Raw genomic sequence first — 21,760 nt, forward strand, 5'->3', positions numbered from 1 at the left:
TTTAGCATATCGTAGTTTTGAGGCCTTAGAAGTTGCGACAATTATCAGGCTGAAAAGCAAATTTTCTACTTTAAAGAAACTAGACATTTAGGATTAACAGATTCACTAGATCGATCTTGATAGCTGGAGAATGCAAAGAATTGTGTCAATATTTTGGGGCAACATTAACAAGTCTAGACAGCTTCTTAAAAAGGACAAGTACAGTTAAGCATATCGTAGTTTTGAGGCATTAGAAGTTGCAACAATTACCAGGCTGAATAGCAAATTATTTCCTTTAAAATAAATAGATAGGATTGGTACAGTTACGCCCGATATGAGCTGTGAAGTCCTGGTAGTTGGAATCTTGTTTACATTATTTATAAAATAAAATAGACAGTGTAAAATAAAATTATTTAATAATATTTAATTTAATTTAAAAATTTATTTGTTAAACAGGCAGAGAAACTGAAAATATATACAGAACCTATAATACAAATATATGACTAGTAAGGATCTACTTATAATTAGAAACAGATTTAACTCAAAAAACATATATTTATTTATATGAAGAGTTATGGCAGTTGGAGGCAGGCTAAATCTTATAAGCCTAATAAGAATTCCTAGCCTTTTAAAATATGAAAATTTTGCTGAAAGGAATAAGTAGTTTTGATATTTTAAATAAATAAGACCAGAATGAATTTTGTTTTTCTTAGTTTTAGTTTTATTTCTATTAAAGCTGTTGATATTTTCTTATTATTTAAAGTTAGTAGTTTCCTATTACTAATAAAGCTGTCGGTTTCTTTCTTATCACTAATTATGAGTTGTTTAAATCTAAGTAAAGCTCTTGTTATCACAGGTTTACATCGAGTCAATTGGAAGACATGATTCGTTGTTATGTTTGTAGTTGGAAGACATGATTTGTTGTCGTTTGTAGTTGTGGTTGCTGCTGCTGCTGCTGTTTACCAGGGGCGCCACATTGGACTGTTGCTGGCTGGCTGAGGGCTGGCTGCTGCCTCGGATTCCTCAGCATCGCTGTGATAGCCCGACGAGGCAGGACTCGAAGGACGGCTGACTGCAGACAATTTTTGTTGTTGCTGCTGTTGTGGTTGCTGATCGGCTTGCAGCATGCGTTGGAACTCCATACCCAGATGTGTCATCACTGTTTTGCCCACATCAACGCTCATTGCCGGGGTGCAGGCCATAACACGAGAGATTTCGCTGACGGCATTCATGTAGCCATTCTTGAAACTGTCCATGGGCACCGGAGAGACTGGCGCCTGTTGCTTGATGACCTGTTTGCGCATGAAGACAAGTGCTGCCTCGAGCATTTCGGCTTTGTCCAGTCGCAGGATGGCATCGTCGCCCTGGAACTCGGCAACAAGTGTCTTCAGTGTGTCGAGGCACTTGTTCATGCGTGCCCGACGCTGACGCTCCAGCAATGGCTTCTTCACCTTCAGATAGTGCTGTGTCTTCGAGACGTATGTGGATGCAGTTTGTGGTGCCATTTTCGTAATTTTTGTTGTTGAGTTTGTCGAAGGAGATCGAGAGAAATGCCTTGAGAGATGTGCACGGCTTGCAGGATGCTGTGTGAATGATGCTCTACTCAACTGCAGCGACGCCTTTTATAGGCGACGTAGTGCAGTTCGAGTTTGAGTTCGGGTCCTGCAGCCAGGACCTGCAGCAGGTAGCGAGAGTTGAAAATCTAGAAAACTCTCTCATCTGTGCTCTGAGATCTGGGATCTGTGTGCGTCTGTCTCTGTGTCTGTGTCTGTGCTCAGCGCGTGGGAAAGGAAATCGTTGAGACTCAGACTCAACAGCAATAACAATAGCAATAGCAAATAGCAATAAATACTATAAGACGATTGTCTAGTTGCGTGTCTGACGCATTGTAGCTGCAATTAAACCGTAAAATGCTGGCCAAGAACAGAGAATAGACTGGCCAGACAATTGACCAAAACCATTTGTGATTTGTCTGTTCCTGGGGCCAAATATAAATTGTTGTAAATGTTGTAAATGTGTGATGTTCTGGGATTGTTCATTAAAATAGTTAAAATAGTTGTCCGTAAACATAAGCTAAAAATAATAATTAAATAGCTAGCAATTATAAGCAACAAATATATTGAAGATTATGTTAAGTGCTGTCTGTACTTTCTGGTTCACTGCTTACGCATTCAATCTTGAGCTCCAGTTAGCAATCATGCTGATAGGGTTGGTCGTTCCAATTGCGGATAGTGGCACCCGCAGTTGAGCACTCGTCTGCGTCGATCTTCAGTCGTCACTCTTGAGACGTCAGTCGTTCGTCGTTCGTCGTTTGCTCGATTTTTCGTATCGTGAGAACCGCTCTAGAAACGTCGTGTGTTTCCCACGCGATGTGCACACCTGCCATTTAAGTCGCTTATATGGTTACGATTACAAACACAGCAGCAGCAGCAGCAGCAACAACAATAACAACAGCAACAACAAGATGAGGGCCTCGACTGACGACGGCACACATTTATTGCGCCGGCGCGACGCGCATTATCAGCGTCGTGTGGCTGGCCTGACGACTTGACTGACTAACTGACTGCCTAACTGCCTAACTGGCTGACTGACTGACTGACAGTCTGACTGGCTGGCTGACTGATTACTGACTGCTTTACTTTAGTTTTTCACTGTTGTCGTCATCATGTTGCTGCTTGTTGTTATTGTTGCCGGCATCGTCGACGTCGTCGTCGTCATTGTCGATTGTTTAATTTAAATCGCCGTCGCAATGTCGGCAGCGCTACTTGGCTTCAGCTTAATGATTATACCTCAGACACAACCCCGAGGTTTCTGCGGAATTGTACGCAATAGTTATTTGTACTTTACGACATGCGCTAATTGAACCGCAAAAGAGTTTATGAGCCACAGCAACATCAACAGCACCATCGACATCAACATCAACATCAACTTCAACTTCAGTTTGTGAGCTTTAGCTTCACCTGTTGATTGGCCAAAGCCGAAGGTGAAAAGTTGGCGCTACAATTGACGTGATTGGAATTGGAATTGACTTTTTATAGACGCTGCCTGTCGGGCCAACATCAAATAGAACTCAATTGTGGCTGTGATTTGATGAGCACTGGGTCATGTGGCAGCAGCTTCTTTGATCAGCAGGTGCTTAACACTCGAAAACACTCAGACACACATAATCAATCCATCAAAAAGGGCTTAAGAATTGGAAGTTGAAAGAATATTTAATGAAGGGAAAAGATATGCTTTGTGGGATTTCGAAATGAAGTGATAAAACTGAAGGTCAGAATTAAAGAAATAGAGAAGCGTTTAATTAGGAATAGCTAATGTAAGGATCTTAATGTTCTCATCCCTTACCCTACAGCTATACCTCAACCTATTTAAGTCTCATTATCGTTAATTACTTATGATATCTTTGCTTTATGCTACTGCCACTTTAAATAGTCATTCTTATTTAAACATTTCAGGAAGAGTTCTCAGCCATGTCTTATAATAGTGGTTGCCCTTGAGTTCCAACTAGAATAGGAAAATTAGCTGGACGATAAGTGGACAATTGTTGTGCGCATCATCATCATCATCATCATCATCTTGATTGTTACAGAATAGACCTGTTTGTGGGATACGACTTAAAGTAGTTTTCCCAACTTCACTTCATCTAATTGCTTAAGCCCACTTAAACTTCACTTAAACCACCCCAAAATAAAAGTGCCACACACACACACACTCATACAAATATCTTTAGATGCCACAACAAATGGCAAGTCAACCGCATTTAATCAAATATCAATTTGCTAGATACGAGTATCCCCCATCCTCAAAGGTGACGCGTGCCATGCCGCACTTGGGTTTGATTAAAAGTGACTGCGAAAAGCACTTGAATCATAATCCACAAAAGTGGCGATCAAATAGTGCACCTTGTGCAACATGAAGTAAGGCTGCAAATCAAATTCATAAATGCCACGTGACCGCCCAACGTTTGCCCAGCACGAGACAAGTGTGGCAGCCACGCGGCAGCAGCAGAGCTTTTCACAAGTGGTCAAAACCCGAAAAATAAATATCAATCAGGTACAAAATTGGGGCAGCAGTCGGCAGCGCTTATTGTTTGGGATTTGATAAATGAAACGCGTGGCAATTAAGCAAACGCGAAATACACAACGAGGCAAACACACTTGTTTGAGGCTTTAGAGGTCGCGAGACTTTCGCCTGGCAGCAAGTGCAATATGTGTCAGGCAGTCAATATCATCCACCACCAAAACAACAGCAAGCAGAGCGAGAACAACAACAACAACAACAGCAGCAGGAGCAGCAGCAACACGAACCGGGCTGTGGCCTAAATTGCAAGCAGCTGCCACTCGAACCGTGGGATATTTTTCCCCTAACCAAACCGAGGGCCATCGAACCTTATCCATGGGAACCACAACTGCTCGACGCTCTCAATATTTATTTTGTGCGTTCGTTATATTGAATAAGTAAAAAAAAAAAAGAAAAAAAAACGGCAACAAGAAGGAAACCTCGACAATGAGGGGTGCGGACAACTGACAAGATTATCCTGCACGTGTTGAGCTTGCTCTCTGCGCGTTTCTCCATTCTCTGTGGCACGATGATGGCGACGATGAGCCTGCGCTGAAAGCGTGGCAGGCGAACGTTGGGCGGCTGTTGCTTTTGCTGCTGCTGTTGCTGTTGCTGCTGCTCTTCTGAAACTTGCAACATCAGTCAGCCGCGTGCTTGGCACATGTGTCGCCCATGTGGCACTTGTCGTGTTGGGTGGTGTGGTGGCTCTTAGAGTGCTTTGGGCGGTGGTTGTTTGTGGGATGCTGGACGATATAAAAGCGCGGCACTTGCCACGCCAGCAGCACAGTTCAAATTTGCAACGCGACACGCAAACATCAGTTTGAAACCAAAAATTGAAATCATGTCGAAAGTGAAGAATCTAATTGCCAAAATGTTGCAGCGCCGCAGCAAGAGCAACAGCAGCGGCAGCATTGACAGCCACAACAATAACAATAACTATTGCGAGGAAATAGCCCAGAATCTGGCTAACGAACGCATGTTGCAAGAGACAACGATGGCCGCACAGCAATTGTTGTTCTGCCTGGAAACCGCAGACGGCTCTTTTTATTGGCATGCACAGTAGCAACATCAACAACAACAGCAGCAGCAGCAGCATCAGCCGCAGTAACAACAACAACAACCGGTAGTTAGAAGCGGTCAAATGAATGAATGAAAACAGTTCTTCAATGGAGCCATCCATCGAGCCAGACAGTCATCATCTCATCTCAACATGCGAAACGAGTTGCATGCAACAAATGAGAAACAAGTTGCCAATGCAGGCAACAACAGCAACAGCAACAAGTAGCTGCAGCCAATGCCAATGACAAGGTGTTAATTAAATATTTAATTCCAACTAATGCCTAGCTTAAATACCTTGTGATATACTTGTATCGATTAATGTCTAGTTCATAGTGCCATTAGCATAAATGTTGTTAGTTTATAAGCCTCTTCACAAAATATGAATAATAATAATAATGCCTTGCAAAGTAAAGAACGGAAAACCTCTTTTTTATGTGACGATGATGATGGTGATGGTGAAATTTAAATCCATAGTTAAGCAATGCACCATGAGCTACATTTCTATGCACTCAAGTGACAGCTAAACATGACAACTTCGTTTAGTTGAAATTACATTCGCCCACAGCATACAACAACTGCAACTGCCTCTGCATTACCCATTTATGTGTGGTTTTGTAGCAGCACTTGACAGCAGTTCTTAATTACATCATTGTAAACATGTCATTTTTCTCAATGAAGTTCAATTGTGCAACGTTCGGTAGTAGCTCTGAGATGTGTGAAAAAACGATTTCTTAATTTACCCCTTCATAATTCGGTTTATATTAATAAAGTGATTCCTGTTCTTAGCTAAAAATAGCTATGCACAAAAGTCTTTCGATTTATAAAAATTCGTTAACCTTTATTTCATATTCAATTTATTGAATTGCATTTTGAAATATAATGAAAGCTCCAGTACTTAAAAATTATTAATTAATTTAATTTATTTCGGATTTCTTAATTTTAATTTATTTTGTATGATATTCAGATCATTTCCCAATCAAAATTATTTAATAATTTATTTGTGTTTATCGTATGCTAAGCTTAAAATACAAACGTGTTATAATTTAAAAAATAACTTTAAAATTTCTTTATTTTTTTAAATTATCTACTTGCACTTTTAATATAATGGAATCTTCAGTAATATTTAATTTATTTCGAATATATTTTACGAAAGTTTTTTATTTTATTTTCGCATATACTTAAACGTGTTTTTCTTTAAAAAAAATAACTTTAAAATTTCTCTATTTTTTTAATTATCTACTTTTAATATAACAGAATCTCCAGTGCTATTTCATTTATTTCGAAATTCGAATTTATTTTACGAAAGTTTTTTATTTTATTTTCACAATTTTACAGATGTTTATAGTTTATTTAATTTATTTCGCAATTTTAATTTATTTCGCATTTTTATTATTTTTATAATTTCCCAATCATAATAATTAATGCCATATTGCCTGACCTGTACATTACCTTTTCTTCAGGCGTTACCTAGTTGAGTCACTGCAAATAACAGCCTTCTGTGCTAATTATTGTAATGGCATCCTGTTTTAAGAAATTCGGCATTTAATTTACCAGCACAACACACATGTTCAATGAGCTTTGCATAAGTTGCATCCTTGCCATCTGAGTCCTATATTGCTTTATCGCATGCGCCCCCTTTGCCAACCTTCCTTCCAATGTTGCGTGTGTCTGTCGTGTGTTATTACGCGGTCCAAGCATGCGCACATATTCAATTACACAGCCAGAGTCAGAGGCACAGCCAAAGCATCAACAGCAACAACAACAGCGACGATGACAAGAGCATTGCATTGACAATAAACCGAGTAAGCAACCAACCCCCAACCCCGTTTACGTGCCCAAATGAGCCCCTTGGGTTTGGAATCGTCGTCCGATCTCGGTTCGCCATGTGCAGTTCAAAAAATGTTCTCACACTCGAAACGACAGCAAAAACAAAAAAAAAGGGAAGAAAAAATTGTAACGGCTTGCTGTTGAGCACACTCTCAGCACGCCATGCTCATCATCCCCCCATCCAATCGTGCTATGTGTCTCGCTCTGTCTCGCTCGGTCGGTCGATCGACTGCTCTCACTTCCTGCCCGTGGCCAAACTGGCCACGTATATTGTTTATATAGTTAACGAATGCGATACATTTAATCTTTAGTGTGTGTCAATTTGCCGTACAGTCATTTAGTTTGCATGCCCCGCTCGCACAGCGTCCCAAACACACACACACACACACACACATTCTCGTTACACAGTGTTTGGTTCCTGATCCCTGGTCTCGGATCTCTCGCATCTCGGGTCCCACGACGTGCCCAGGCATGCCACTTAGCGTGGCCCAAGTGTTCAACAGAAGCTACAATTCAGCATTCATAATTGACAACAGCAAGAACAACAACAACAGCGACAACGCAAGCAAGAACAACAACAACAGCAAGAGCAAAGAGTGAACCTATGGGCCACGTCTTCTGACAAGAAAAAATAAAATAAAGGGCAGGTGGTAGTTTTTTTCGGTAGTACTGTCCTCACCACTCGCAATGACTCGATCTTTAGCTCGGTCAGATTTACAGTGGGGCAATGGCGCAAAGATTGTGAACAAAAATTTTTACTAGCAAAAACCAAGCAGAACTTGGTACTCTTTTAATACACATTTTTATAACATCTATTAAAATTTATATTTTTTCTTATTTGCCTTCTTATTCTACCCATTTTGTGCTTCCCACGTTTACAAGTTAAATTTCGAATCCCACCTAGTTTGTGTGAAAATCCCTAGGAGGTGCAAATGTTATACCGACCTTGCCACCTCACCTTACACTACCTTACTACTTGCCACATTTCCAAAACTTCATTCCCACGCACACGAAAATCTTAAAGTCCTAAAATTAACCATAACAAGTATACGACATGCCGCGTAAAATCCTAAACAGATCTCAACCAACTTGAACAGCACCTTATTTCACTATGGGTAATATTTCCAAAATTTTGAAATGCATTCTCACGACTGTTCCTCAAATTTACCGTATCAAGTACAAGCCGTGCCACGTAAAATCCACAACAGATTTGTACCAAGCTCACACACAACTTGCACTACCTTACTCCTAGTAAATTTTTCCAAAACCTTCACTGGCAATATCTCAAAAATTTTTATTCCCACGCACTGGCTTTGCTAGAAATTCGAAAATCTAGCGTATCAAGTAGAAGACATGCCAACGTAAAATCCACAACAGATTTTTACCTATACGCCAAAATTTCTATATCAAGTACTGCGAACATGTAACGGAAAAACCAAACGCAGCTCATTCTGAAAATCATACACATGTGTCGAGCCCACTGTGCAATGTGCATAAGGGCTCGACATGGAGTTATGCGCACTCGCTCACTCTCACATGCTCGGTCTCCTTCTCGCTGTACACGGCCGACCGATTATAACTTATAACACCAACGAGCGAGAAAAATCTTGTGGGAAACTTGAGGGCAAAGTGTTTCCCACGATTCGAACGTCAATGTAAAAGAAAACAGAGAAGAGCTAAAAGCAGGCAACAACACCAACAACAACAGGCTGAACATGTGCAACCAAAAACAACCACCATCAGTACAACGACTACCACCAACACATGCACAACTTCATCCCCTGCCAAGGTAGAACTTGTTTACCGAGCCAAACAAGAGAAAAACCAACCACCAAGCAAGCGAGGATCGTGCAAGGCGCAGGCGCAGCGAGAGTCGAGACACGAAACACGAAGTACGAGAGACTCGAGACTCGAGACCCGATGACTGAGTAATTTGCTCGGCAGGTGGTGTTGTTGCTGTTGTTGTTACTCTCTATGCGCTCTCTGCATGCGTGCGCTGAGCACGAGACGTGACGCAGTCGACGCAGCAGGCACGTGCAGCTATAAAAGCAGCGGTAACTGGAGACGGCAGCAACATTCTCAACGCAACCGTCGTGAAGTACACAACGATCTCAAACGAGCAACAGCAACTCGCACAAACAAACAAAAAAATAACCATGGCAACCAAATACGAAATGTCGAAAACTTACCAATACCGCAAAGTGATGAAGCCACTGCTGGAGCGCAAGCGTCGCGCACGCATCAACAAGTGTCTGGATGATCTCAAGGATCTGATGGCCGAGTGTGTGGCACAGACTGGCGATGCTAAATTCGAGAAAGCCGATATCTTGGAGGTGACCGTTCAATACTTGCGCAATCTGAAGCAATCGAAAGCCGCTCAATCCGCTTCCTCTGCACCTGAACACAGTTTCCGTGCTGGCTACATTCGTGCTGCCAACGAAGTCTCTCGTGCTTTGGCCGCTCTTCCCAAAGTGGATGTTGCCTTTGGCACCACACTGATGACACATCTGGGTATGCGTCTCAATCAACTGGAGCAACTTGTCGAGCAGTCAACACCCATGACTCTGCACACACCTCTCAGCATCAACTGTGGCAGCAACAGCAGCAGCAGCCGTGACACCTACAGCCCCGTCTCCAGTGGCTATGCCAGCGACAGTGATTGCTCCTCGGGCTCATCCACACCCGTTGCGCCACAATCTCTGCTCCAGATTAGCAACACCGGCAGCGTCTGGCGTCCCTGGTAAATGGGGGGACAACATCCCAAGTCGTCGTCGAGGGCAAGCGCGCAATTCCAATGTAGCTTTACAATGCTTTACAATGATCTTCATTTTTGATTTTAATTAAGTGTTACGCAGTTTTATAAGTTAGGTCTGTGATAGGGCACGTTTATTGACTCCAATTATAACAAATTAGCCAGAAGTCTGTTAGCCAATACAAATGTTTATACAATTATAAGTAAAACACTTCCAAACATAAATACAAACAAACATGAAAACAAAAAAAAACATTTATTGCTCTTTTCATTTATTTGCCATTCCTCTTGACAGCTATTCACTTTCACAGGTTTTCAGTTACCAATTAGAAGTCTACTGATTGTCTATAGTATTTGATAATAACAACTGTTGCTTCATTAGCAGCTCGTTCTCCAATCGGAAAATGGTTTTCCATTGCATTGCTAAGTAATTAAATAGTTTGGTATCATTTTAATCACTTTTGGTTTTCTTTTCTTATTTGAGACTAACATAAATTGTGTCTTTAAAAACTTATAATCCAATCGGAGGAGAATTAAAAACCATTCATAATTGTTTAATTATGATTTCATAATTTAAAACCCCGCCGGAAATGATTTTTAGTTTTCTTTTCATATTTGAGTCTCGCAATGCTCAATCTCAGCTAATTTTTAATATAATATTATTATAATCATAAATTATTTTACAAATTAATATAAATTCTTTAAACGATGTAAATTTCATTCTATATCATTACAAATCGATAAGGCACAAAATATTTTAGTTCACCGAAATCAACATTCATTTTGCCCCTCTACTTGTTAAAAGTAATATTAAAATCAATTACTATACATAAATTCAAAAAGAGTTTTACATCTTCTTGCAAATTAAATATTTTATTAATGAACTTAGATAACTATCTAATTGGCACCGATTTAATGTAAGCACATTGGAAATTACATTCAATGAAATCAGATTAATGCTCATTATTGGACACTTATTTAAACGTGCTTGAAATTAGTTCATTTAAGTTGGGTAATGAAGATAACTACTGAACCTTATAAATAATTAAAACTATTAAGATCTAAAGTGAAACGACTTTGTATCTAAACCTGACACAACGTTCAATTAATTATCAATTTATCAATTAGCTGCCACCGAGAACAGCAAAAAGAAATTGATAAATTATTAATGACACTTGGCACTTGAACGAACAAACATGAACCACACATGACAGGCCAAGGGGGTTGCTTGCACGTATGTGGTAGCACCTCAGTTCACCCAGTTTCACCCATAAAGATCACCTCAGTTGGCCCACGAGCCGATTGCTCAGATCACGCTTCCAGCACCCGTCTGACCTGGCGACCCAAAGACGCGAGGCGCAAAGCGCAAAGCCAAACGAAGCCAATATGCCACACACTAATTGTGTCCAATAAACACTCATCGGCCGATGGGAACGAGATGTGTAAAGGGAAAGGGAACGGGAAGGGGAAGGAGACTCACCGCATTATGCCATCATCATCTGCATACATTGATGAAACAATAAGCCAGAGATGGCACGGCAGGATAACAATGAGAATGAGAATGAGACACAGACTGAGTCTGAGTATGGGAACGGCCCACGCACACGCACAGGATGAGGCAGTGAAGTATGCATTAAGGATAATAACACCGGTCTAAAGAGCAACTACAGCAGCAGCAACAACGAGAGTAACAGCAACAACAACATCAGCGACAGCAAAGAGCAGCAACAACAGCAACAACAACACCAACCACTGCATGGCGATGCCCAAAACAGCGACAGCTGCAACATTTGTGCTCTGATCCTTTAAAAAAGCGAAGCATGTGGCCAAAAGGAAAACAAACGAGAAAAAATTGTGTGAGAAACTTACTTTCAGGTCGGTTCCCACGCCACGAGCCACAAGGATTGCCGATTGTCCTCCATGCCAGCCGCACATTGCAGCTGTTCCCTCTGCTGCTGCTCTGCCGCTGCCGCTGCTTAACGGCTGACGTTGCCTGCATGTCAGAGGGAGAGAGCCCTTTGCGATATCAGCCCCTGGGCATGCGCGTGCGAGCGAGACGTAGCATGCGCTCATGCGTGCCCGTTTCGCCGAGGGTGGATTCTGGCACTTGGGCACCAGCTATAAAAGCAAGGCTCTGCCAACTGGAGAGCATCATTCACGATACAGCCAGCAACAAGGCAACATCGCAACATATTTTCTTCACACACATTGCGAAATACAACAAATTTACGTTTAAAATGGAATACACAAGCAAGACACAAATCTACCAGAAGGTGAAGAAGCCACTATTGGAACGCCAGCGTCGTGCACGCATCAACAAGTGCTTGGACACACTGAAGACACTTGTCGCCGAGCTGCGCGGTGATGATGGCATCCTGCGCATGGACAAGGCCGAGATGCTTGAATCAGCTGTGGTATTCATGCGTCAACAGAAGACAAACAAACAGACAGCAGCAGCAACACCACCAATGCCATTGGAGAGCTTCCGCAACGGTTATATGAATGCCGTCAATGAAGTGTCACGTGTCATGGCATCCACACCTGGCATGAGCGTTGACCTGGGAAAGTCGGTGATGACTCATCTGGGACGCGTCTACAAGAACCTGCAACAGTTCCATGAGGCACAAACAATGCCTGAGACAGAGACAACAACTGAATTGAGCATCAACTGCAACTCGGCGCCGCTCAGTCCTGCCTCGTCTGGTTATCACAGCGATTGCGAGAGTCCAGCACCATCGCCAATGCCTGTGGAAGAGAAACTGTGGCGGCCCTGGTAAATCAACCATGCCAAGGGCAGCAACCTACAATAAGGCAACATGCAACGCAACTGTGATAACCAACTGTGATGGCAACAAAACAATTAGCAAAAACAAAAACAAAACAAAACAAATAAATAAATAGAATAACAAACCTGAAATTATTTGATCTTTTATTTTGAAAGGGGATGGGAACAATAGGTAATTCACTTTTAAATCAAGCTCATTTCAGCAATAAAGGCTTAGGGTATGAGACCTCTCAGCTATGTATAGGTACTTGAAGGCATAATACTTTACCTCATAACACTTCCAATCTATGATGATATCTCAACCAATTGCACCATCGATAATTAATATAATCAATGAAATTTATCTCACCATTACTAGAGAAATTTGATTCAAAATTGCATTTTTTTTTTACTTTTAGAAGCAGCACAGGTTGGAAAGGAGTTCTAGATACTTTTCTCAGTTTAATGATTTTTTAATAAAAATTTTTAATTTTAAACATAATATAATATTAATGAAGTGGATTAATAGCTTGTGTGTTTGTTTATTCTTGACTTGACATCTAATACAGAATAAGTAGCAAACTTCTCCATTTATTAAAATGATAAGTCAATATTTTTAAAATTATTGAAAATTGGCTAATTATTATATTTATTAAAATTAATAAATTAAAATTAATAAATATAATAATAATTAATGAATCTAATTGGTGTCTTTTTAGTTATAAAATTATTTTATATATAACAATTAGTCATTTGTACCAATCTCTACTTTTGGAATATCATCCATAAGTCTACAATTTAGTCATAAAATTTGCTAATTTTTTTTCAAAATATATAAAAACGTTACTAAATATTTAATCCTTAAAATACACATTTACAGTAAAATGAAACCATATTCAACATTTTATAATTTTGCTTTATTTCAAAATTTCGCGCCAAGTCATTGTTATCCTTTCCATCACAGAGATGCTAAAGTCGATATCACAACACAACGATTGATAAACCATGTTTGCCGCTTGAATACATACCTATTCAAAAAATTGCGCTCATTCACACACACATTTGGAATACTTCCCATAACTAATAAAGTGTTACCAATCTAGTAATGGAGCAAGTGGTATATTTCGGTATATTATTCAACGCCAAATAGTATATTTACATATTCGTATAACGGTCACACTGGATATATCGTCGGCGTTTTATTTCTTCCACGCTTCAAAATCACGTTCGCGAATTAATAACAAATCGGCAATATATATTACCGATTTATACAAGTAATTGTGCGTTAAATGCATTTGTAAGCAATGCCGTATAGTAATTATATACTGTTGAACATCTAGAAGTGCAAAATAGACGGCTTAAGCAGATGCGAAAAAATAGAGACGAGAACGAGAACGCCACACAACACATACACGACGCTCAGGCTGGCTGTCAGACGTAGCGAGTCGGTCGGTCGGTCGGTTGAAGAGGCCAAGAGTTTTTACGGGCGAAATTCGAGTAAAAATTACGTTTTTTTGCACTGAAAAAAGTCGGCTAGTGCAAATATCAGTGCTGTGTATTCGTGCGCACTCGAAAAGTGGCAATAAAATGTGCAATTGTGCGGCTAGCTAAAAGCTTAAATGTAAATTGGTACTGCCAACTACTCCGTTTTTTAATTGCTTTTGTTTATTTTTTGTAGGGCCAATTTTTCTTTTGCGCTGCGCTCGTGTATGCCTCTGTGCTTGTGTGAGTGTGTGTGCGCGTGTATGTGTGAGTTTTGCCACTCGTCCGTTTGGGGGTGCGCGCGCGTGTGTATGTCTGTCTGTCTGATGTATGGCTGTGTGTGAGCGAACAACTCGCTGCCGCACAAAACAGTGTTGCCAGCAATTTACAATTTTTATTTGGTTTCGTTTTGTTTTTCGCAAAAATATATTTGCACACCCAACGAAGATTTCTAAAAATATATCAAAACATTGCGCGTATATAAAGAAAATATTTCTGTTTGTGTGGGTGCGAAAAGTCAAGTATTTTGACCGCGGTCAGAGGTGGCAACCCTGCGTAATTGCAGTCTGTCTGTATATGTATTGCACACACAGGGTACATTTGTTTGTGCAGAGCGTGTGCGGCCAGCGTGCGTTGCTTTTGCAAAAAAAAAAATTACATGCCGCAAGAATGTGGCAATTGTTGAACAACATCGTTGAAAGCTGACAAAAAATAACGAAAAGTGAACGATAGTTTTCTGCCTATCATTGGCTGCATGCCTGTTCTTTTTTTTGCGTAACATTTCTCTCTCTCGCAGGCAAGGCACATGCAACTGTGCGTTTGATTTTTTCGGCGGTAAACACTCACACTCATACCCTCGTACGTGCGTCGTTCTCTGTGTATGTGTTCGTTCACTCGTTGTTGCTGGCATGGCTGCCATTGCTGAGATGCTCACAAAATACGTGAGCGCGATAGTGTGTGTGTGTGAGCAGTGTATGTGTGTTTTTGTGTGTGCGTGAGATTCTACGTATCGAAAAAATGGTGCAAAATAACGACCAATAAACTAAACTAAAGAAACGTTGTAAAATTCCATTTGCAGGATACCCGCAAAACCGCTAGACAACAACAATATGGAAACGCTGGAGTTGAATTAAATATAAAAAAATAACAAAAATTAAAAACCAAAACCTAACAATAGCAATAAAAACGCTTGCAAAATTATTTTATACATGCTCCTCCGGTGCTCAGTGCTGCTAATTTTGGGCAGAGGAGAGTTTAATCTCGGGCAGCGGTGCGCTGCCAACAGGAAGGAAGAGGAAGCATAATCCACTCTAACTTATCCGCAGGCCGCAGCTAAATAATATATAAAAATAAAAAAAAAAAATACATACTACAAACACGGTTATTTGTTGTTGTTCCGTTCGTCGTTCTTGGACAACCATCAAGTATCAACAATAAAGTAACAACACCAACAACAAGCAGCAGCAACCAACAACAACAACAATGTACCCCCAACCGGTGCGTCACCCCGCCGCCGGGGTAAGTATAAAAAAACATATTGCAATGGGACCCAATCAAGTGTTTTGCTAATTGCGTTTCGCCCCCTATGTCCATTTCCATCTCCACAATCTCTGTCCACACACGCACACCCATTCACACACATACAGGGACCACCACCTCAGGGCCCAATCAAATTTACCATTGCCGATACATTGGAGCGCATCAAGGAGGAGTTCAATTTTCTGCAGGCGCAATATCACAGGCAAGTATTTTCTACGACACACGTTAGAAACCCCAGTAGGATATATCCAAAGCATACATTTTTTTGTATAGAAATATTTTGCGATATAATATAAGTTTCTTTATAGTTAGGGATTATTATGAAATTATAGAAAGTACCAGGCAAAAAAATAATATTGTAAAGGTATCTATATTTTATATCTAGAGATGATAAGGCTTATTGTATCGAAATATCTTATAAGAGAAAGGGAGGCTTCCTAACCACTTAAGAAATTTGAATTATATAAATTTAAATAAGAAGAGCTTACAATATATAATTGGTGTTTTACAAGAAATTGCTATAAAATTTAAAAATTGATTTGCTTATTTTTCTTTAAAATAAATAATGTTTGTTAAAGTTTAGATATGTTAAGAGTTAATATTGTTTTCACACATCCTGTCAGCTAATCGTATGATTCATATGGTCTCTGTTGTTGAAGATTGAACAGAAAAACCATATGAACCATGTCGGATTTCAAAGAGAGAGCGCTAAGAAAAGAAAAGAATGCTGATTTCTGTAGGTTTTTCATGCTAGCATTATTGTGCTGGGCTCTTTCAGCCTCCAGTCGTTCCAGCCAGCCTGCCTCGATGTGTCTTTTTGCTGTATAAACCGGTTTGCCAGGCAAACGCGCCATATGCGCTGTTGCTTTGGTTTGCTCATAGGATTTTTTTTTAGCCGGCACGACGACGACGGAAACGTTGCCCGAGATTTCTTTCTTTAAACTTAACTAATTTGCCCTTTTGATTATTTTTCCTGTGAATTTCAGCATCAAATTGGAGTGCGAGAAGCTGGCAACAGAAAAGACAGAAATGCAGCGCCATTATGTTATGGTAATAATATATCTAAACGACAAAAAACAAAAGAACTTTTAATTTCAGTTCTCGCTTTTTTTTCCTACTCTTTACTCCTACACCAAACAGTACTATGAAATGTCCTACGGCCTTAATGTGGAAATGCACAAGCAAACGGAAATCGCCAAGCGTCTAAACACACTGATCAATCAGCTACTTCCATTCCTACAGGCCGATCACCAGCAGCAAGTGCTGCAGGCGGTAGAACGTGCGAAGCAGGTCACAATGCAGGAGTTGAATCTGATCATAGGGGTAAGTTTGGTTTCCCTTTCCGATGATCGCAAATCAAGTATGACTTTTTGTGTGTTGCCATTTGGATAGCAACAACAGCGCAGTGAACTTTTGTTATAGTCTTCAACTATTGCCATCATTTTTTAAGATAATACGTTAAAAGCTTTATAATTACCGGGAATTCCATTTGAAGAAAAATAGAACTTAAATATTGTACTCCGATTCTGTTGTCTGATTAAATTTAAAACAAATGAAGTAGCAATGAATATGCCGGAGTGGTTTATTTTCGAAAATTGATTTCCTCTTTTTTTTAATATATATATTTGGTATTAAAATCGATAAATTGCAATAGAAGTAACTTAGTAACTAGTTCAAGAGAATTAACTTAATTTTGTCAATACAAAAGAATACACGATATTTTTTAACAAAGGTTCGCTGAATTGAATTATAGAGAAAAACTTGTTTAATACGTCTTTTTTTGTACAAATATATAAAAACAAAACAAACTATCCAACATAAAAAACAAAAACAAAATATATGATATGATTTGATTATAAAACGATGCATGTATGTGCGTATGTTTGTGGCAGCATCAGCAGCAACATGGAATACAACAACTTTTAGTAAGTTATTTATTAGTTTCTTTTTTTTTGTTGCAATTTGCGTTCATTTGTTTGTTTGCTTGTTGCGCTAATTTCTCGCTCGCTCTCGCTCTCCACCACAACGTGTTTATCATTAAGTTGAAGTCTCGCCGCTTGTTGTTCTACTTGTTGTCAATGTTGTTGTTGATGTTGTTGGTGTTGTCTGCACACACAAACGCACACCTACATCAAAAAATAAAAAATAAACAGCTTTTGTGATGTCCCCCGAGCCAATAACAACCATCGACAAAAGGCTAAAACATAAAAACAGCCTGGCGTCAGCCTGTGCCAAGAAAACTTCGACAGTTTCCAGTTCTCTCAACTAACCAATGTTTTGCTTGTGGCTTTCATTTCATGCAGCAACAAATACACGCACAACAGGTGCCTGGAGGGCCGCCACAGCCGATGGGCGCACTGAATCCATTTGGCGCCTTAGGTGCCACAATGGGCCTGCCACATGGTCCACAAGGTTTGCTCAAAGCGCCGCCAGATCATCACAGGCCGGATATAAAGCCAACTGGATTGGAGGGACCAGCGAGCGCCGAAGAGCGTTTGGTAAATACTTCAGATTTGAGATATTAAATAGATTCTTATACTAAAACATAATTCCATCCTATTACAGCGCAATTCGGTTTCACCAGCGGATCGTGAGAAATATCGTACCCGTTCGCCCCTGGACATTGAGAATGACCCGAAGCGTTTAAAAAATGAGAAACTGCAAGTACGTATCGTCAGAGCAACTATTGCAAAATCTACATTTAATTCATAGTATACTCGTATCATTATAATTGTGTCATCAGCTGTTGCTGCCTCTCAACTCACCAAACCGTAGCCTATCTCATATTAAACGTAGTTGTTGTTGTTGTCGTTGTTATTGTCTATACCTTAATACCCAATCTATCACTTTCATGAGCTTCATAATAACGAAATCAAAAGAAAATAAACATCGATGTATAGCTATAACTAATCGCATAGTTATAGCTATAGCTATAGTTGCAATTATATTTGTAGTATTTGTGCAACTAAACAAAATTCAATTGCTGTTTGTGTTGTATTGTTGTACGCATTTTGTTTTATTGTGTTTGTTTGTTTTTTTTCAAAATTATTTGCAGGACGATGAAGGCGAGAAAAGCGATCAAGATTTAGTCGTAGATGTTGCAAATGAAATGGTGAGTTGAGTGTCGGCCCTGATTCTCATGCAACAAAACCAAAACCAACAACAAGCTACACAAATACACACCCCCCACAAAACACACGACACCACAAAACCAAAACCACAAGTGCCACACATTGTGAACAATCGTTTAACAAGTGTTTCTGAATAACCATTGCAGGAATCCCACTCACCACGACCCAATGGCGAGCACGTGTCCATGGAGGTTCGCGATCGTGAGAGCTTAAATGGCGAGCGTCTGGACAAACCGGGAAGCAGTGGCATTAAACAAGAACGGCCGCCCTCACGTTCCGGCTCCAGTTCGTCGCGTTCCACACCCAGCCTCAAGACAAAAGATGTAAGCACTCGATTGTGAATCCATTATGAAAGGGGATTTTATTTAGAATATAAGCTTAACTTTTAATGTGTAAATTTAGGGAATCACTTAAAATACTGGAGCATTTTGGAACGCTTGTTGAACTTGCTATTCTAATATTCACGAGTTCTCATTTAGTTTGTGAAATGTTTTAAGCAAACCTGTTCGCAATAATGAACATTTGTTTAATTATATTAAGTGTGCTCTAAGCTGAAAGTGTTAAATGGTTTAAGCAATTATTTATTACGAGGAAAACTAGCATGACTAAGATTCTTTGTTGACTAATTTTAAATAATTGTTATATTTGTTTTTGTTTTCGTTTTAAATTGCTATTGCTATTGCGAACGTGTGGAATAGATGGACAAGCCGGGTACACCGGGAGCGAAGGCACGTACACCGACACCAAACGCTGCCGCACCATCTCAGGGCCCAAATCCTAAACAAATGATGCCACAAGGTGGCCCACCGCCGGCTGGGTATCCAGCGTCGCCGTATCAGCGACCGGCCGATCCCTATCAGCGTCCGCCATCGGATCCCGCCTATGGACGACCGCCGCCAATGCCGTACGATCCGCATGCGCATGTACGAACAAACGGCATTCCACATCCCTCGGCACTAACTGGTGGAAAGCCGTAAGTTGTTGTCAAACTACTTCTTCTCTATAATTTTCACTAATATTCCTTCATTCTTTTACAGTGCATACTCTTTCCATATGAACGGCGAGGGCAGCTTGCAGCCGGTGCCTTTCCCGCCGGATGCGTTGGTGGGCGTCGGCATACCGAGACATGCGCGGCAAATTAATACGTTATCACATGGCGAGGTCGTGTGTGCGGTTACAATTTCAAATCCTACAAAATACGTTTATACGGGTGGCAAGGGTTGCGTCAAGGTGTGGGACATCTCGCAGCCGGGCAACAAAAATCCCGTTAGCCAGCTGGATTGCCTGCAGCGCGATAATTACATACGCTCAGTGAAACTGCTGCCGGATGGACGCACACTTATTGTCGGTGGCGAGGCATCGAATCTATCCATATGGGATTTGGCCAGTCCAACGCCACGCATTAAGGCCGAGCTAACCTCAGCGGCGCCTGCATGTTATGCGCTCGCCATCAGTCCCGATTCGAAGGTGTGCTTCTCATGCTGCAGCGATGGCAACATTGCCGTTTGGGACTTGCACAATGAGATACTGGTGCGTCAGTTCCAGGGCCACACGGACGGTGCCTCGTGCATTGACATTAGTCCGGATGGCTCGCGATTATGGACTGGCGGCTTGGATAACACTGTGCGCTCGTGGGATTTGCGCGAGGGTCGTCAACTACAACAACACGATTTCAGTTCTCAAATATTCTCGCTTGGCTATTGTCCAACAGGTGAGTTGCATTTAACGTACTGCAGAATCATCATGTATTTACAATTTCTACAATCCAATTCAAAGGTGACTGGCTGGCCGTTGGCATGGAGAATTCACATGTGGAAGTATTGCATGCATCAAAACCGGACAAGTATCAGCTGCATTTGCACGAGAGTTGTGTGCTGTCGCTGCGATTTGCCACCTGCGGCAAATGGTTCGTTTCCACCGGCAAAGACAACCTGCTTAACGCATGGCGAACACCTTACGGTGCCAGTATATTCCAGGTGAGTTTGATCTGCAATCACAGTTAATCAATGGCGCATTAAATGTGATTAATATAGAGCAAAAGACAAATAACTTGTTCAGATTGCCATATCAGGTTTTATGTCAATCGTTCCTTATACTATAAATGTTGAATTTCGTTAATATGTTTATAATCAACCAATTGCTAATTGTTTATTCGTGTTATTTATATCACTTGCAGTCAAAGGAAACATCATCCGTACTTAGCTGCGACATATCAACTGACGACAAATATATTGTGACGGGTTCGGGCGATAAGAAGGCTACTGTCTATGAAGTTATTTATTAAATGAAAAACACACACACATACACAACAGAGGAAATCCACACTTTTCATTTTGTAATAAGCGCATATAGGTTTTTATTACAACTACAAAAAGAAAACAAACAACACACAAGAGAAGAATACACAACCCATGTTCGATAGCTAGAAACAACAAGAACAACACGAACATAAGCATCAACAGAAAGCAGAGCAACGGCAGCAGCGCCATGCATAAAAGAGAGCGAAGCAAAAAGAAAAATTCTATAATATAAATATATTAAAACAAAAACAAACAAGAAAGAAAAGAAAAATCTAAAAATTTAAGCGTACTTCTAGCTACTAAGCTTAAGCTAAGTCCAATAAAAAGTTGAACACAAATTGCAAAGTAAAACAAAAAGAAAACTAAACGTAAAACAAAATAATAATACGAAAACATAATAATATTGTAATAATAATGATGCAAAGCGAGAAAATGGAAAACTATAAATAACAAACAAACAAATACTAAAAACAAAAAAAAAATTGAGAATGAAAACGAGAGTAATAACAGTCGGCGTTACCTACCACGCTCATCAAAAGAAATAAGTGCTGGGTGAGGATTCCACCCAGCATGGATTAGTCATTGCAGGAGCGTTGAGATTATAATTACCAGATGAGTTACAAGATTGTCAGATATGAGATGTGAGTGCTTTTAGTTCGTCGTATGTGTTTATAAGTCGGCAGCGAAGTTTTTGATAAAACAGAAACCAGAAATGAAACAAACACAGATCGTAAATCAATAATGCAAATGCAAAAACAAAATTCTAAGTTTTAGTTTGTCAATTTGTTTTAAATTAGTGACTGCTACCCTCCTCTATACTGTCCCAGACTCTTCCTTCCTTCCACTTTGCATACAAAACACACACACA

General features: G+C 40.3%; 5 protein-coding genes and 1 long non-coding RNA gene across 12 annotated transcripts; 4 read left to right on the forward strand and 2 right to left on the reverse strand.

The window, feature by feature from the left end:
• Positions 1–726: 726 nt before the first annotated feature.
• On the reverse strand, positions 727–1,558 carry LOC117575471 (enhancer of split m5 protein). The gene has a single exon (XM_034259688.2). The coding sequence runs from the start codon at positions 1,482–1,484 to the stop codon at positions 939–941; it is 546 nt and encodes a 181-aa protein (XP_034115579.1). The 5' UTR covers positions 1,485–1,558; the 3' UTR covers positions 727–938.
• A 3,278-nt stretch (positions 1,559–4,836) lies between these two features.
• LOC117575673 (enhancer of split m6 protein) lies at positions 4,837–5,501 on the forward strand. Its single transcript, XM_034259961.2, has one exon. It carries the CDS (start codon positions 4,880–4,882, stop codon positions 5,099–5,101), a length of 222 nt encoding a protein of 73 aa, XP_034115852.1. The 5' UTR covers positions 4,837–4,879; the 3' UTR covers positions 5,102–5,501.
• A 3,490-nt stretch (positions 5,502–8,991) lies between these two features.
• On the forward strand, positions 8,992–9,906 carry LOC117574980 (enhancer of split m7 protein). Its single transcript, XM_034259047.2, has one exon. The coding sequence runs from the start codon at positions 9,081–9,083 to the stop codon at positions 9,666–9,668; it is 588 nt and encodes a 195-aa protein (XP_034114938.1). The 5' UTR covers positions 8,992–9,080; the 3' UTR covers positions 9,669–9,906.
• Positions 9,907–11,767: 1,861 nt separating this feature from the next.
• Positions 11,768–12,587, forward strand: LOC117574931 (enhancer of split m8 protein). The gene has a single exon (XM_034258980.2). The coding sequence runs from the start codon at positions 11,914–11,916 to the stop codon at positions 12,451–12,453; it is 540 nt and encodes a 179-aa protein (XP_034114871.1). The 5' UTR covers positions 11,768–11,913; the 3' UTR covers positions 12,454–12,587.
• Positions 12,588–13,305: 718 nt separating this feature from the next.
• LOC117575762 (uncharacterized) lies at positions 13,306–13,698 on the reverse strand. Its single transcript, XR_004572906.2, has 3 exons — positions 13,600–13,698; positions 13,469–13,539; positions 13,306–13,409 (listed from the first exon to the last, which is right to left on the reverse strand). It is a non-coding gene; the product is annotated as an uncharacterized LOC117575762 (long non-coding RNA).
• LOC117575761 (protein groucho) lies at positions 13,620–21,354 on the forward strand. 7 transcript variants are annotated; one of them, XM_034260126.2, is made up of 14 exons: positions 13,620–13,720; positions 15,001–15,440; positions 15,569–15,663; positions 16,448–16,511; positions 16,602–16,784; positions 17,354–17,386; positions 17,765–17,959; positions 18,027–18,125; positions 18,517–18,573; positions 18,739–18,915; positions 19,291–19,565; positions 19,630–20,303; positions 20,369–20,568; positions 20,769–21,354. In XM_034260126.2, exons 2-14 carry the CDS (start codon positions 15,405–15,407, stop codon positions 20,874–20,876), a joined length of 2,196 nt encoding a protein of 731 aa, XP_034116017.1. In that variant the 5' UTR covers positions 13,620–13,720; positions 15,001–15,404; the 3' UTR covers positions 20,877–21,354. The 7 variants fall into 7 exon arrangements, with proteins under 7 accessions (XP_034116017.1, XP_051862700.1, XP_051862701.1 ...); XM_052006740.1 differs by having other exon boundaries at positions 13,638–13,737; XM_034260123.2 differs by lacking the exon at positions 13,620–13,720 and adding an exon at positions 13,878–14,069.
• Positions 21,355–21,760: the final 406 nt, after the last annotated feature.

This window comes from Drosophila albomicans, chromosome 2R (assembly GCF_009650485.2).
Source record: "Drosophila albomicans strain 15112-1751.03 chromosome 2R, ASM965048v2, whole genome shotgun sequence".
Classification (NCBI taxonomy): Eukaryota; Metazoa; Arthropoda; class Insecta; order Diptera; family Drosophilidae; genus Drosophila; species Drosophila albomicans.

Excerpts from the sequence above, each read along its gene's own strand:
- LOC117575471 (XM_034259688.2), bottom strand. The coding sequence starts at position 1,484 with ATGGCACCACAAACTGCATCCACATACGTCTCGAAGACACAGCACTAT.
- LOC117574980 (XM_034259047.2), top strand. The coding sequence starts at position 9,081 with ATGGCAACCAAATACGAAATGTCGAAAACTTACCAATACCGCAAAGTG.
- LOC117574931 (XM_034258980.2), top strand. The coding sequence starts at position 11,914 with ATGGAATACACAAGCAAGACACAAATCTACCAGAAGGTGAAGAAGCCA.
- LOC117575673 (XM_034259961.2), top strand. The coding sequence starts at position 4,880 with ATGTCGAAAGTGAAGAATCTAATTGCCAAAATGTTGCAGCGCCGCAGC.
- LOC117575761 (XM_034260126.2), top strand. The coding sequence starts at position 15,405 with ATGTACCCCCAACCGGTGCGTCACCCCGCCGCCGGG. Across the intron at positions 15,664-16,447 it reads CTGCAGGCGCAATATCACAG|CATCAAATTGGAGTGCGAGA; the intron begins GCAAGTATTTTC and ends TGTGAATTTCAG. Across the intron at positions 16,785-17,353 it reads AGTTGAATCTGATCATAGGG|CATCAGCAGCAACATGGAAT; the intron begins GTAAGTTTGGTT and ends TGTTTGTGGCAG.